The sequence below is a fragment of the Halyomorpha halys genome, unplaced genomic scaffold, assembly GCF_000696795.3.
Source record: "Halyomorpha halys isolate HHAL.00 unplaced genomic scaffold, Hhal_1.1 Scaffold108.1, whole genome shotgun sequence".
Taxonomy (NCBI): Eukaryota; Metazoa; Arthropoda; class Insecta; order Hemiptera; family Pentatomidae; genus Halyomorpha; species Halyomorpha halys.
In genome coordinates, this window is record NW_027112950.1 from 1,896,320 (window position 1) to 1,912,701 (window position 16,382).

General features: G+C 28.4%; 1 protein-coding gene across 3 annotated transcripts in view; it reads left to right on the plus strand.

Moving 5' to 3' along the window:
• Window positions 1–783: 783 nt before the first annotated feature.
• The window catches only part of babo (TGF-beta receptor type-1 babo), a 26,811-nt gene continuing 11,212 nt past the window's right edge, over window positions 784–16,382 (plus strand). The window contains exons 1-5 of one of the 3 annotated variants that reach the window (XM_014415928.3): window positions 784–1,063; window positions 1,598–1,718; window positions 4,159–4,319; window positions 11,942–12,172; window positions 13,810–14,040. In XM_014415928.3, the coding sequence (XP_014271414.1) occupies window positions 997–1,063; window positions 1,598–1,718; window positions 4,159–4,319; window positions 11,942–12,172; window positions 13,810–14,040 (811 nt within the window). In that variant the 5' untranslated portion in view covers window positions 784–996. Of the gene's footprint in view, window positions 1,064–1,597; window positions 1,719–4,158; window positions 4,320–6,175; window positions 6,337–7,959; window positions 8,082–11,941; window positions 12,173–13,809; window positions 14,041–16,382 lie in introns of all 3 variants that reach the window. The other 2 variants (XM_014415927.3, XM_014415929.3) reach the window with 2 other exon arrangements.

The window sequence follows — 16,382 nt, forward strand, 5'->3', positions numbered from 1 at the left end:
TCATATAGCTTTAGGAAAGTCTGTATGACGACTTAAATAAAGTCATTGTTTCAATTATTGAAGCTTTAATCAATACTTTTCTATTGATATAATTTAGAAATTGACACAAGACAAGAGTTATATAGAACCCGCAATACCAAGTTGGATGGCTTATAGTATATAGAGGTTTTCGTGTTTCCATCGTTATCAAGACAATGGTTATTTTTTATGTTAATATCTATAAATGATATATTGTAAGAGAAAGTATTGCGATAACAACTTATAGTAACTCTAATTGAATATAAATTATTTTTGTACTCAAAGAACTTTGGTAAGTGAACGCTGAGCTATGTGCGCACCGCACCAGATTTTTTTATTTTATATTAAATCCTCATTGTTATATAATAACTGTTCAAATACACTTTCATTTACGTAATTGTACTTACGTCGTTACTATACTACAACTAGCGTACTATAAAATACCTAATGAATACAATCAACGTTTTTAGTTAATAATTCCGACATTTTAATATATTAAATCAAAATTCCGATCTTTTTGAAATAAATAGAATAGAATAAAAGTAAATATGAATTATAATTAAAGTGTAATATTTTTAAGTGGATCTTTGTTGTAAGAACTGTCTTAGGTAGACGTATTAATACAATTTCTAACTATTTTTAACTTAGTGATATCTAATTAAGAACCGCATTTAACGAAACGATTCTACAGATACATTGAATATTAAAAAAATTGGAAAAAGAAGACATTTTAAACACGTCGAAGGTTTATTCTTTTAAGGTTACATGCGCAGAAATGGAATTTGTTTTAATACATATTGACCAATAGTGTGTGAGGGCGGAGGGCCAGTCGACGAGTGAATAATGGCGACGTTTAAGCAGACTCGTCATGTATTTAAATTCGATTTCGAAGCTCGTATTCGTAGTGATTATTGATACGAATATGTTTACCTGTTTGTTTAAAAAAATGTTCTCGTGATGTAGTCTTTTAATTTAACAATGTCTTCCCATTATTGTATCCTCTCGTCAGTCGCTGTACTTGTTTATCTAAGGGCTTCTGTCGAAGGTATAGTTGTAGCTCTTTTATTAAAAGAATTACACTATAAATGGTGTATTTTGTAGATATTTGTATTTATTTTCCACGAAATTAAATCATTAATGGACTGATGGCTATTAGCGTTATTAAATATATAGACCAAACTTAATTACTTAAACATGATTGCAATTTATTAAAAATGTTAGTGGGTTTTTTATTAAAATATATGCTGTTTTGATTTAGCACTTGTATCTTCTATAAGAGTAGTTAATTAAAAATTGCCTTATTTTGTTGGAGGTATATCAGTTATGGATACTCTTAGCTCCATTTTCATATTCTTGGCAAAGATATTGGTGTACATTAAACATGTTCTGATAAGTAAACATCCTTATATGAATGTTCGATCATTTCTCAGGTAGTTGAATTATGTAAAATGCCTCAAATGTAGAAGGTCATTTGTTACTGTACTTCTAATTTTTTTTATTTGAAACATTTTTTTTTTATAACTTTAATATTTAAATCAACTTTCTAAGATTAATGTCTTAGTTTATTTTCTATGCTTAGGGTTATTGTGCCACTGTGACATTTGCTCTGTCGAGTCCAATAAGACGTGTTCTACAGATGGTTATTGTTTTACATCAACTGAACTTGTAAAGAGCACTGGAGAAATAAAATATGCATTTAGGTGAGTTATTCTCATGTCTCGTTCATTATTTATTATTGAATGTTTTCAATAACATGGTATCAATCTTAACGCTATCATTTGTGTTAATTATATCAAGCATTGATTCTCCATAGATAATTTAATTACCTAGTCATTTTTATCAACTTGCATTCTCTATAATTAAAATTGAAATGAACTTTTTGGGGGTTTTCCAAATCTTCTATGAGTTATTTACTTGTAACATCTCTCAATAGGTTTATTTGGTTTGTCAAATTACTCTCTAGGACAGATCTTAATCAGGGTTTAATAATTGATAAATAGTAATGCAGGGTTTGTTTTATTTTTGTTTTTGCAAAACCTATAAAGCTAAGTGTTGTTGGCCGGGAATGTATTAATACTATATTTAATCTAATTTAAGATTGATAAGCTGATTATTTAAATTAGGTATATTCAATAATATTAATGTTTATGTTTAAAACTCCTTAAATCTTTGTAATCTGAAATTGATTCACTAATTCTTCTTATATAATTAATTATTATTTTTTTACACTTCACTATTAATGATCACTGAATATATTGATTATGTATGATTAAATAGATATTTGTATATAATATATCTGCTTGTCTTCTCTTTGAACTCTTAAAAAAAAAAAAAGTGTAATTTGTTACTTCTTAAACAATTTAGAAATTTAGAGGTGTTTCTTGATAATTTGCATATTTTGGATTCTTTGGATATTTAGTCCAGGCCAGGCAATACGGTATTACAATGTTATATTATTATTCAGATATATAATGATAAGGAAGCAATAAAATCTTAATTCTTTCTTAAGTGTTGCAATATTATTATGGAACATTTGTTATTTACCTAAGTTGGTATGTTGTGTAACTGATGAGAGCTGTTGCTTAATAACTGATAAATTTAGTTAGTTTAGTGTTTAATAATCATTTGATTTTAAGAGATCGATCTTATTATTTTCAAAATGTTTGAAACCTCGCATCATTGCTCTAAATGCCTCCTACCTGTTTGTTATAGATATATTTGAACTATTTTCTTTTTCTGTAACATTTATATGTTTTTTTTTACCATATTGATGAATTAACAATTATCTGACGACCACTATTAAAATGGATGGTGCTAATCAATTTAAGCTATTATAACATACAGCATTAATCTTTCAGTTTTTATGACTAGGTAATTCTTAGAACATTTTAATAATTTAAAATTTATATATAGTATCATGGGATAAAACTCATTTGGTAAAGTAACTAGCTTCCTTAAATGCCTGATTAAATAGAAAACATGTAACTTAAGCTAGGATTTAGGAAAGTAGACACTTTATCATAAATTTTCTATTTTATTTTGTTATTGTTTTCTCTAAAACCCGTATTATCAACTTACAATTAAATGGTCATTGATATCTTACTCTAATTGATATTGTTGAGTAGGGCTTAAATGTTGAAGCTGTAAAATAGCTTTCTCTTAAGTATCTTTAATTTTGTTCATTTAAAATAATTAATCATCTCTCATTGAATGTGCAGTGATTGAAAATGAATAAATATGGATCTATAAAAAATTATATGACTAACTAATGGGAAAAAAATCAGCAGATTAGAAACAAATTCTAGAAATAAGAGTAGTAATATGGATACATAAAATAGCATTGGAAAGCCAAAGATTAAAAAAAAAAAATACTTAGCATTTAAAGCCGAAAAAATACATGAAGTACAGATAAATAAAAGATTTTTTCCCCATTGAAATTTGATGGTAACCTGATAGGCAGGTACAGTAGCAGTAAGTTTCTGCTGTTTGATAATGTTTTTGTTTCTATGGTTGGTAAAAAGATCAAGGAATCAATGGTTTTAAGTGCTAGTATTCTATTTTCCTAGCTGTTATAATAAAACCTGTCATGGTGAAATATCGGTCATGCATTATTAAATTTTTAACTAAAAAAAAAAAGTAGATTTAAAAAGATGTTATCAAGTACGTAGAATTTCAAGATTAAAACAAAGAAAAAGATTATAGAAATCACAAATTAATGAAAGGAATTGATGAATGATAAATCTTTCATTAAACTTGTCTTTTAATGTGTCATAATAAAAGAGAGAATTAAATATGCTTTGATAAAATTAATTGAAGTTGTTAAAAATTATCAATAAACATCCAAATTTCGAATCCTATTGGATACTTAGGATAGCTAAATATAAATATCATTAATATACTGTGTTATTACATTTTAAAAGGTATCATAATTTTTATTTGCTTATTATTAATTGGTAAGGTGTTTATGCAATTGGTTGTTATTGTAATCTGGAGAAAATATAGCATTTTGCCCATTTGTTGTATGAAAGTATGAATTAAGTGGAAATTATTAGCTCTGATTTATAGAAAAAAATTAACCTAGAGAGAGGAATGTAAAATATAAAATAGAAGTATGGAATATATTTTTATAATGATGGGAAGGTGTCTGGGAGTGGAACAGTTCTTCCCGCCAGAGGCCCCTGTGGTTTGCAGGGCTAAGAAGACTCCAGAATATGCTAGGGCTTGCTGTAAATCTGAAGATTATTGCAACAGAAGATTATTACAAGACTATTATTATGGTCTAAATTCTACCAAACCCCCAGGTAAAGTCCTTCCCCAATCCCGAGAACTCTTGAAGCTAACTTCTTAATGGTGTTGTTGGTATTTACTCTTTCAATATTTATTGAGGTATTGTTGAAGAAATATAGTAATTTTATACCCTTATCTGAAATTGTTTCATTGTCAACAAATGTGAAATTAATCGTTTTTTAAGAAGTTGTTTTTATTTATGATTAATCTTAAGCCGGGGTTCCATAGTAATGGTAATAGTGACAGCTATTGCAACCACTAACCTCTTTTAATATGACTGTCATATTATCATGATTTGCTTGATTGTTGGTAGTAAAATTAACGATTTGTACATGTGCGACACACTTGTACACTTCGGAGAACATCATATGTTACTGGACAATGGTAAAGGCTTATAACTTACAACTAAATGAAATTGTGATGCTGAAAGTTGTTGAATTCTTTTTTGTTATATATGTTTTTATACCTATTTTAAGAAGGGGAGTCAGTCTACTAGTGGTTTTGATTTAAACTTATTATATAACCTTATATAAGCAATCAGCTAGAAAATAAGCTTTTTAAATTCTAAATCAGACCCTGCCATCTAGTTGATATTTAATATTATCACACCACCCAGTAAGTTAACAGAACACAGTTAACTCATTCATTGTAGATGGCCTGCGTGTATGCTCTGCCAGTATTGAGTCTCATGTATTTATGCTATGGGGCTAGCCTGATTTTAGCTAGGCTCAGTGGAATATAGTGGGAGCACTGTTAGCTATTGAAGGTTCACATTTTTACCTGACCATCATGAAGGATGCTCCAAACAGTGAAGTACATTTCCTGGTTGGATTCTCTGTTGCAGAGATATTTAATATTGAACTTGATTATGACGTATTAGAACAAAAAAAAAAAGTTTTCATCAGAGGGGAAGTCCTGGCTGATTTATTCAGGAGTAAATATGTTAGCCAGATGTAAGTAGCATAGAACAGGGGCAGGGCCATAAAGTTAACAGAACTATAATGCTGCTTTGTTTTAAGAAACTAATTATGGTCAGTAACCTCTCTAATGCGCACCCTGTCTCCTCTTGACTTTTTGGCATAGTTCAGAAGGTGCAGTGCATGTTATGTCTGTATGAAATCGATGTCTTTCTATTTATTCAATCTCATCTTTATTTTGATTTACTCAATAACAAATAAATTATTATTATAATGTAATAATATAATACATTATTATTATAATGTGATAATATAATACATTATTATTATAATGTGATAATATAATACATTATTATTTAATGTGATAATATAATATAATACATTATTATTATAATATAGTAATTTTTCTTTTATTAAGCCAGAGTGACCAATGCTTATGTGTCCAAATGGAATAACCCCCATTCACTTGAGCCCAGACATTCTGACAGTGGAGTAACAAAAGAAGGGAGAAGGATTAAATAATTACTTCTAAGCTTTCGCTGATTCTTGTATAAAAGACCTCTTTAACTTTGGGATTATTAACACTGTTTTAATTAGAGGGAAATTTTTAAATTATTATTATACTCTGTATATCTTTAGAGTGTATTGTAGTTTATTTGTTTGGTGGAATCTATCACCTTAAATGTGAAAGTCCAATTTTAGCATTTTAATAATGAACCAAGACTGGTATCATTTACTCATATGATTTTAGATCTGTTGATAAAATATATTGAGGAGAATACCAACTTCTACCACTTCCTAGAAACCTTTGCTTATATATTACTTTGTATAAACTGGTTTGTTTTTTTATTTTCATTTACCTTTGTGTGTAGCGTGTTTTGTGTCATACTCACAAACTTACTCTGCTCTCCTAATCCGAATTGGTTTTGTGTTTTGTCTAATGTGAACCACAGGTGCCTGGAGAAGTTAATTACTCATCCACCTGAGAACCCGATTGTCTGCCATTACAACGGTAAACGTAACGACTCCTTTGTCATAGGCTGTTGTAAGGAGTACGACTACTGTAACAAAGACACCATTCCTTCTCTTCATAAAAGTGAAGAGAAGGTATCAGGTAAAGTACAAGGAGTAGCCATAGACCCCCTCTCAAAGCACTTTCTCTGCAAGCAGCATGTATTCTAATTCTAGTAGCTATCATTATCTTCCTCTTACACTTTCTATCACTATCTAGTATTTCTTTTTAATATTCTTTCTGCTTTGTATATATTAAGCTATCTTTTTTCTTTTCAGAATTGACATGGAATGTCATCCACCCCATACACAAACATCACATTTACATTTACTGCTTTTTAAATTTATTAAGTCTGTAACTTTATGCTAAAAGAATCAATGTTTACTTAGTCTATTTCTTTTCTTTTTTTTTTAATTACAAATGTTTGTTGAGACCCTATTTGAATTGGTGGGATGTCAATTTACATAATGGTAATGTGAACAAAAAATTCAATAATTAATAATGTAAACTAATTTTAAATATTTTTAACATAGAGATCATCATTTTTAGTGCTGTTTCTATAGGTGATTTATAGGTAAATACTTATTTTATATAAATAATTTATACGGCCATTTACTTTTTTCTTTATTAGTATATTAGGATAAAAATAAAAGCAAATACTTAGTTTACCTGCCTAATCAACAATAGCATTTACATATCTCTTCCTGATTTTAAAATCATTTATGGAGTCTTGTAAGAAAGAAATTATCCATTTATTTTGACGAAGATATACTATCAGTTATGAAATTCTTATTGATAAGATACGGGTTGCGAAATAAGTAGAATTTTTAATTTCTTAATTTAGTATTTTAAATGACTGTTTATTGTTATGTGATACAGAGACAAGTTTAGTTATAACCTAAAGTGGAGCAACAAATTGCCATCCCACTTTTTCTTCCCTTTGTGAATTTCTTTTAATATGTTTAGGAAATTTAATTGGGGTTTCAATATAATGAATTTAAATTCAAATGAAGTCCATGATTTATCTATTTCCTTTTTGTAAAGGTCTTACATTATGCTAAGATAAATGTAATGTAGTGGTATAATTTTATCCTATGTTCAGCATCCTCAATTTGTATTGTATATTTTATTTAAATTTAATGATTATTTCTGCTATTTTTATGTTATTTATTTTTTCACCCAAACAAATCTTGTGATGAATATGAATAATAAATGGGTTAAATCAATTAATAAATTGTAAAAATAACAATAAATTATGACGTCATGATTATTAAAATGAAACTCAAATTTTCGTTTTAATTGACTTTGAATGTCAAAATACAGCTGACTAGGATAGATTTATATATATTTCATTTTGTTTTTGTCTTGAACAGTAATTTTAAACCATTGATTTTAATTTTATTCATTATTGGAATTTACAATCATATCATTATGATGTTAAGTTTAATATTGGCATGCATTTATAGTCTTACATTATTTGTTTTTCATTTTGATTGCTACCCATTTGATTGACCATCTTCTCCTGAGTTACGTTGGTCAATTATCTTATACTTCTTAAATTTAATTCTAATTTCTTAAGTGGCACCTAAAATATTTGTTTTTCTTTCTTTTCTTTTTTTTTTTAATTTTTACGGCAGTATCATGTATAAGGTGATGTGTGATGGGTAAAACAGTAGAAGCATGATTAAACTAACTGAAAATTATTTTATGTGACTACTGTAATAGGTGTTATGGCAAGGAGAAACATTTCCCACCAGAAAACGACCTCTGGTGTAGATCTAAATTTGGCGAACGGGAAAATGTAGCTATTAAATGCTGCTTTGAAGACTTATGTAACAAGATACCAGGTAAGGTGATGATAAGCGGTTATTCAAGGGCATTATTAAACATATGATACCTATTCATATATTTGTTCGGTTCGTTATTCATGTCTATGGGTATTGTTGTTATAATGTTTAATGTTGTTGTAAAGTCCAACCATTAACTTCTGTGTTTCTGTTTTCGTTACAGTATATTTTTTAAACCTCATTTATGTGACAAAGTCTAATAAGGGGAAAATTGTTTCATGTTCCATTTTTATTTGTCTAATAAATGGGTATTGCATGTTCAAAGGGTTCATGTTTAGTGTTTCAAATTAACTAAATGCTTCGTATTTAATTCATTCTGTTCTTCAGGTAATATTAAATCTAATGAAAAATTATATCTTTTTTTTTTAACTTTAGCAATCTTTAGGAAATTGAATCATTATTTTTTTTTTAATTTTTGAAAAAATATGTACCGAAAAAAATTGCCTGTTGTATTTTGGATAAAAACTATATTTTATATGATGAATGTCATTTAAAATCCAAAAATATCACTTGTTTGCAACTGGTATGTACTTTCATGTATACCCAGCCTTATTAGGTTTTCTGTATTTACAAAAGAACCAATATGTGGTGTAACTACCTAATGAACTAATAGTTATTATTAGAGATGAGATTTTTATGTGATATAAAAAGTAGAAATATTTTATATATTAAAAAAAAATTAAAATCCAGGAATTAAGGAAATCCAACATTAAAAACCCTGAAAATAGACCCTTATTAAACTTTTTTGAATTTGTTTAAAGAAATTTTTAAAGAATTGAAAAAAAATTGTTTGCTATGGTTATTTTAAATTGCTGTACTCATCTTTCTCGTCATTAAATTTCCAAGTGGGATACACATTTAGGTTTTTAAAAACAAATCTTCGATGCGTTACTAAATTGAATTATATTGATCTAAAGACTGTTCCGCAGATATAGACATAATAGATGCTTGTAGTATTTACTTGTAAAGAATAAAATCCCTAGAACTAACATAATAAATTTTCATTATATTACATGATTATTTTAAAATTTCCAGAAAATAATGGAGAACTATCTTTTGTCATAATGTTTATGTATGAATTTATCTTTTTTTCTAATTTAAAAAAAAAATCCATTTGGTTAAAAGGGTAATATGAACTAAAATATTTAAAAGTATGTAAATTGATCCCTATTTTATTTAAAAAGAATATATAAAAATGGTGTAATATTTAATACAAGGTACTATATAAATGTTAAAAATATCAAATGTTCCAAGAAAGCATACTCTGGAACCTTAATAAATATTAAGTAGACAAGTCAATCTCTTAGCTTGGCTTCTTCTGTCTCGAAGTGAAAAACTCAGCTCATTTACTGTTGTCTCTCAACTAAGACTTCTAGTTAATCATTGTTTTGGAAAATTGAATCCAAAGACTGGTGTACTAGACTCCCAAATTTTAGCACCTATGTTTGTGTCTGACTATAGTTACACTATTTATTTTCTATTATACGTGGTTCTGATACCTATTATGTCACATCTTTGCATATTCTTCTTTCAACCGTAATCAAATCTGTAATACGTTTTAGGTAATTTTTTTATGCTTTTTGTATTTGGAAATCAATGAAATCCAAGCTATTATAATTAAATGTACTCTGTAAAAACGCCGAGGGCTTTCTTGACTTGATAAATTTAATTTTTTTTTTCTTGACCAAATCATTAATCCTTTATTCAAGTAGCTACCTGGCTTCCATTTCTCATTGGCCTTCATTCCAGACCTAATTAGAAAAAACTTTCTGAAAAGGGTCTGGACAATTAAAACTTTGACTCATTGGTTGTTAATTAGAGGTTGTCAATATTAAAATTTTTAATCTTATTTTCAGAAAATATTATTTTATTGAATTTATTTAGTTAAATTAGTTCTCTTAGCATCAGTTGGTCTGTTAAACAAACTCTTTTAGAAGCGTAAGTAATAATTTTTAGTTATATGTTTGATTTTCATTTTGTATAATATTTTAACTAATACGAATTTCAATTTGGGTTAGTGTGATTTAATTTTCAATTGCTAGACCTTCATGATGGTGACATAAGTTATTATTTTTCTCTACTATGACAAGTATGTATATCTAAATTATTTTAGTTTTTTTTTTAACCACATTTGTGACTAGATACTAAATCATCGCATGAAATGTAGTTTTTTCAAGTATGTAACTAGTTGTCTTGTCTTACACCACTAATCCATCTTCACAAGATATTTCTTTCAATATTTAGTGCATGTTGCATGACTATTATTTGTATAACAATTCATTACTAATGAAATATTACAATCAATAAAACTTCCCTGTCTAATGGAATGTGTATGACTTTTGAAAATTTATTTTTAATTACCATATTTAATATTTTCACTTTTAAGGATTTTAGCATTTAAGTAATAGCCAGTCCTGGGTTCATTGCCTGAAGGAAATCTTGGAATTTTTATGTTTCTAGTTTACGGTATAAAATGTTAAAAGATAATAAGTTATTTTTTATTACTCATTAAGAATTTTAGGGCTTCATTAGGGCTAAGAAAAAACAAAACAAATTAATTAGCCCTGATGAAGACCTGAAATTTTGGCTGAAACATTGGCACTAATAAGTGAGTGTTTATTCTTCACTGACTGCACCCCAACCATCTCATTCAAACTACTTTTTTTTATTAATGGAACTTATAACACAATGTATATCTTCTTTTTTTAGATTTTAAATTTTACCATAAATCTTATGGAAGTTATTGAGTGAAAAAAAAATGGGGATTCACTCTTGGCCCACTTCTTCTCTACTACATTTAATTATGGATATTAGTTCAAAATGATTTTAAGTAACCCTTATTTAGTATTATTGTTTTGGGACAACATAATTGTGAAGAATGTTGCATGTTTTTGAGACCATAATCAATGTTGATGGAAATTTTGAATCTTAATTTAGAATGATTACATTATTTTTCCATTACTCCTTAATTAGTAGCAGCCTATTCTGGGCTGACTAGATTATTGAGTTTTTTGTTTAAAGCATGATGTGTGTAATAGTGATTCATTAGGTTCTTTTGTGTTTTACAAACAATCTTTTATGAGGATAATGCAATTTTGTATCAAACGGCTTATTCTTTTTGTGGTTTAATCCTTCCATCTTAAATGAACCAAGGACTATCTTTTTTTATTTGCTTACCATGTGTTTTATACATTTCTTTTCAGCCAATTAGTTATAAGTTGTTTAGCTCTTATGTTATTCAAACAAAAAAAAAAGTAAATGAAAGGTATCAACGAAGCTATCATTTTACTTTGATTTATTGTGTAATTAGTGTAATAGTTCTAAACTTAGTTATATGTGTATAAGCAAGCAACTTAAAGAAAGATCTGTTGAGTAGAGCTTAGGTCAGCAAGGTCTTTAAAATAAGTTTAAACTTTCTTTATCTCCATAATGTCCTAGAGAGCTGCCTTGTCAAATAATCACCAAGCTGAATTTTTGTTTAATATTTTCTGATTTGTTTTGCTTTTTTTTTCAATCCCCTACATTAATTTATACCTTTATTGTTATGTTAATCAGTTAATAAATAGCTTCAAAATTATGTAAGAATAAGTTGTAGGATGCATATAGAGGATTAAGTCTTTTCTCCCTCAAACCCAATGTAGTTTGCACTAAAAGGTCTTTCCTTAAATTGTTTGTTTGTAGTAAATTTTTAAATTTTGTTTATTAATGTGATAAACTGTTAGTTATTTATAAAATCAATGAACTAATTTTCATATTAAATTATTTGCTGTGATAAATCATTGATTTAATTTATATTTAGTTTATTATTTTTAAAAATAAATCCTATTAATGATATTAAATTGGTAAATATTATTTCATAGAGAAATTATGGGAATCTAGCCGAAGTTTTGAAACATGGGAACTAGCACTTCTGATTGCTGTGCCAATATGTATGATTACTTTTTTCATTACGATGGGGGTTTTATTTTGGGGCCATCGCAAAAGAGGAAGATACCATTGCCCAGAAGCACCGGATGGACCTGAACAACCCATTTTAAATGCTGTTTCACTAAGGGACATGATAGACATGACAACCTCTGGTTCTGGATCGGGTAAGAATTCTTAATGTAGTTTATTTAATTTAAAATCCTATCAATAATGATCAATACATATTGGAATATAGTGGGTGGGGAGTCATAAAAAATGGCTACTTTAGTTTTCTTGGAAATTGAAATCCTTTGATTAACTTATTGATTTTAATACCTGGACTGTACTAAATTTATTAATCTTCTATCACCTTCAGTGTGGTCTTAGCATTTGATAATAATATTTGAATCATTATTAATATAGTACTATTGTTGGAAACTTGAGTTATATACCTTAAAATAACATTGTTGGTCCAACAAGTTGAAGAAGAGTGTATTCTTTTTAAATGGACTGAATAGATGGTTCTAGAAACTTGAAATTGGTGACATCAGCTTCAAGAGGAAAGAGAGTTCTCTATTAAAATCATCATTTTCTGGAGGATTATCTTGAGGCAAACTCAATGAAGAGCACTTGGCAATTGGCAAGAGAGTATGGAGTTTCCTAATTTACAACAAATCTTAACTTGGGAAGAGGGAATTGTTAAGCAAGAGCAAAGTGTATCAAAAATTTTTTGAAAATCCAAATTTCACCATTAATTCATTAAGAGAATTGTTGCTTGTGAGATGAAAATTTGATACGTTAAAGAAATCCTGAGATCAATAAACAATGGTTGGGCTGCAATCAGCTGCTGTGTCAGTTGCTTGCTTAGCTAAGGCATTAAAAAAAAATAATAAGACTGCTCTCTATATTTCAGAATTATCAAGGCATAATCTTAGTAAATTTCAAAAGGTTGAAGTATCGATCCAGATATTTCTAGTTTAAAAAAGTAAACTAATATGTCAGCACAAACCAGGATTAGTGAACAGACATCAGATTTTGTTTTAACTATGTAACACCCGACTACCGACCTCTTGCCAATGGATACAAACAATTTCGTAACTGGATGTGATTGAACTTCTACCTTACCCTTATAAGCTGGATCTAGCATCATCCAACTATCGTCTCTTTCATTTAATGGGTCACTATCTTTGAGAAAAAACCTTTGATTCTCCAGGTGATTCAAATTTGAGTTGCAGAATTCATCTATTCAAAACCCAAAGAGTCATATTTTGAAGGAATCCAACAGCTAACCTCAATATGATTACACAGCATAGTACACAATGGTATATACTTTGAAAATAAAAAAAAATAAAAAAATTGTGTTAAAGAGAAAAAGTTTAGAAGAAAAACTGCCATTTTTTTATGATTCATTCCATTACACCTTTGGAAATGAATCAAGAACTAAAAGGCTCATCCAGTTTGGTACAAATTTTGAGACTTAACGGGCAAAATGGGTCTAGTATTAATTTCTTTGGATTCTGCTTACTACTTTCAATTAACGATGTGCTCAAGTATTTTAATTGACATTCCCTTATTTTCAAATTACAAATCAAATTAAAAAATAATAGAATTTATTCTTAAACCTTGGAATGTAGATAATTATGTATCTAACTAACCTACTTTCATACAATACATTTTTATAAGCTGTTATAAATATATACCTAAAAAGAGTATAACTTTTTATTTTTTTCTCTGCTGAACGTAATTAATTTTTTGACATTTTATTTTCATTCCTTCAACATTATATCTAAGTTGCTAAATAATGAATTAATTCAATTTTTAGGATTACCCCTTCTTGTGCAACGAAGTATTGCACGTCAAATTCAGTTAGTTGAAACCATCGGAAAAGGAAGGTTTGGTGAAGTATGGAGAGGCCGGTGGAGAGGAGAAAATGTTGCTGTCAAAATATTTTCTTCACGTGAAGAGCGATCATGGTTTAGAGAAGCTGAAATTTATCAAACTGTTATGCTTAGGCATGACAATATCCTTGGATTTATAGCTGCAGATAATAAGGGTAATTTATGGTTTATTTCAGTTATTTATTTTATATTTGGTGGATTGTGGTAGATCGAAACGTAATAAAAAGTATTAAGTATGATTTGTCTTTTTTTTTTTTAAATTAAACAAAAATGTAAACAATTTTAGTCATGTTTTAAATGATCCAATTTATTTGCAAACGAGTATGTAACAATGACCGGACTTTTGGACGAATCTTTCCTGGCCAACATGCCTTGCTGAACCCCGATTTGGCGATGGTATTATCATACCTTGGAAATATTTACTTCAAATGTTAAAGAACTATAACTTAAGTTAATTAAATCAATATATACTCCTATATTTCAAAGTAAGAAATATTCCTCTTACCTTTGACACTTTTTCTTCCATAAAAACTAATAAATCAGATTAGTTTAAAAAAAAAAAAAAAGCATAAGTACAATTATTGGATTAATTTAAAATTCTTTAGAAATTAATTACTTACATGTTTGATTTTGTACGAGGTTCGTACCTGTCCCCTAACATGACACCAGTGAATTTTTTTTTCTTATAACTAAAAAACTAAAGATTTTATGAAGATTAACAATGTATATATAATTAAGGTAGTTAAAATTTCTCATGAAAATCATATATTAAATTTAATTTTTGGTTAATGTATGATGTCGGTATAAAAATAATTAAGATACCAAAGGTTCAGAAAGGGTGTTTTCGGAAAAAAATCATATAAATTTTTTCCAAATGATTCAATGTTTTCGCGGATGCTGTTCCCAAATTTCAGGTTTTCCATTCCGCCAGCTGCCAGTTTAATAAAAAAAAAATTAAAAAGTTTGGAACTTTTTTCTGTTTTTTGTTTATAATTAGAAAATTAAGGATTTTACAAAGATTACAATTGTACATAAAAGTATAGTAATCAAAATTCATAAATTACCTTTAATTTTTGCCTAATCTGTGATACTGTTTTAGCACATTGTAAAAATAGTTGATTAAATTTATCAATTTTCCAATGTTGACCAACATGAACTTTAAAAAGTCAAGAAGTGTAACAAACATAAAAAATATAAGAATCTAATAAATATGTTATTTTGTACAGTCAAAATGTGAGAGAAAAGTAGATGTTTTGGTGTCCAAATTCCCGTATTTCATATGAATATTTTCATTGTATGACCTTTTATTTTAAGAGGAAACAAGAATCATTGCATCTAGCAAACAATTGACTACTAGATAAAATAATGTTTTCTATTTGAGGGAAAACACACCTTAATCAGAAGCTGATAAACATAGAACTTCATAAGGCACCTCGATAAAATAAAATCATTGATAACCTCTGAACCATAACTGATAAAGTCTTAATAAATAAATGGAATAGTGTTTTCGATTACTGGTGTAATAAGTAATAGCAACATTAAATTTTCATCACCACCTAATGCTGCAGGTTGGAAAAGTGTCCAAGATGAGGAAATCTCATGTAATGCTCATTATTTTTATGTCTAAATTAATAAATCTGTTGTTAGGTGTGTCTTCCTTAATTTTTCGATGAACATTGCTAAGCTGAAAAAAGAAATTTCTGTGTTAAAAAAAATTTTCTTCTCAAATTTCTCCCAGTAGAATTTGTATAAAAACTCTTCTTATATTTAGCCCAATCTTATATGTGATGCTTTAGTTAGATTCTATCTTGCAGTATATTATTTTCATTTTCTCTATATACACTTTGCTTGGTTGGTTGTTTTGAAAATTAAAGCATAAAAATATATTGGTTATATGTATGACCTTCAAATGTTTTTCCTTGTTTCCCAAGCTGTCAACATTTTTGCAAGTATTCCTAGTTTATTTAATCTTTTGACGTAGGACACAATCACCAAAGATATGGGTTATTGTAAGTTTTTCATTACACTTTTGGCATCTAGGTGGATCCTCCTTAGTAATGAGGTGGAGGTGTGTAAGCTTTGTGTGCTCTGTTCTCAGCTGTATCGGGACTAAGCATCTTTTAGCTGCTGTGACTGGTGCTGCATGGTTTAACTTCTTTCATTTTTCCCTTCAGTTTATTTGGATAACTGTTATCCTATGCCTTGCCTGCCACTCTTGGAAAAGGAATTCTTGGTCATGCGATTTCTGATGCTATCAAAAAGGTTTCACCCTATTCTGGAAGGTTAAGTGCTTCTTTTCATACCCTACCAGCCATTTCATTGCTTTTGATGCCTATAAGACCAGGTAATCAAATTAAATATATCGATTTTCCAATGTCATGCCGACTTTTTAGAAGCCATATCATACATGTCATCCAAAGCTTTAGAAGCCATATCATATATGTCATCCAAAGCTTTAGAAGCCATATCATACATGTCATCCAAAGCTTTAGAAGCC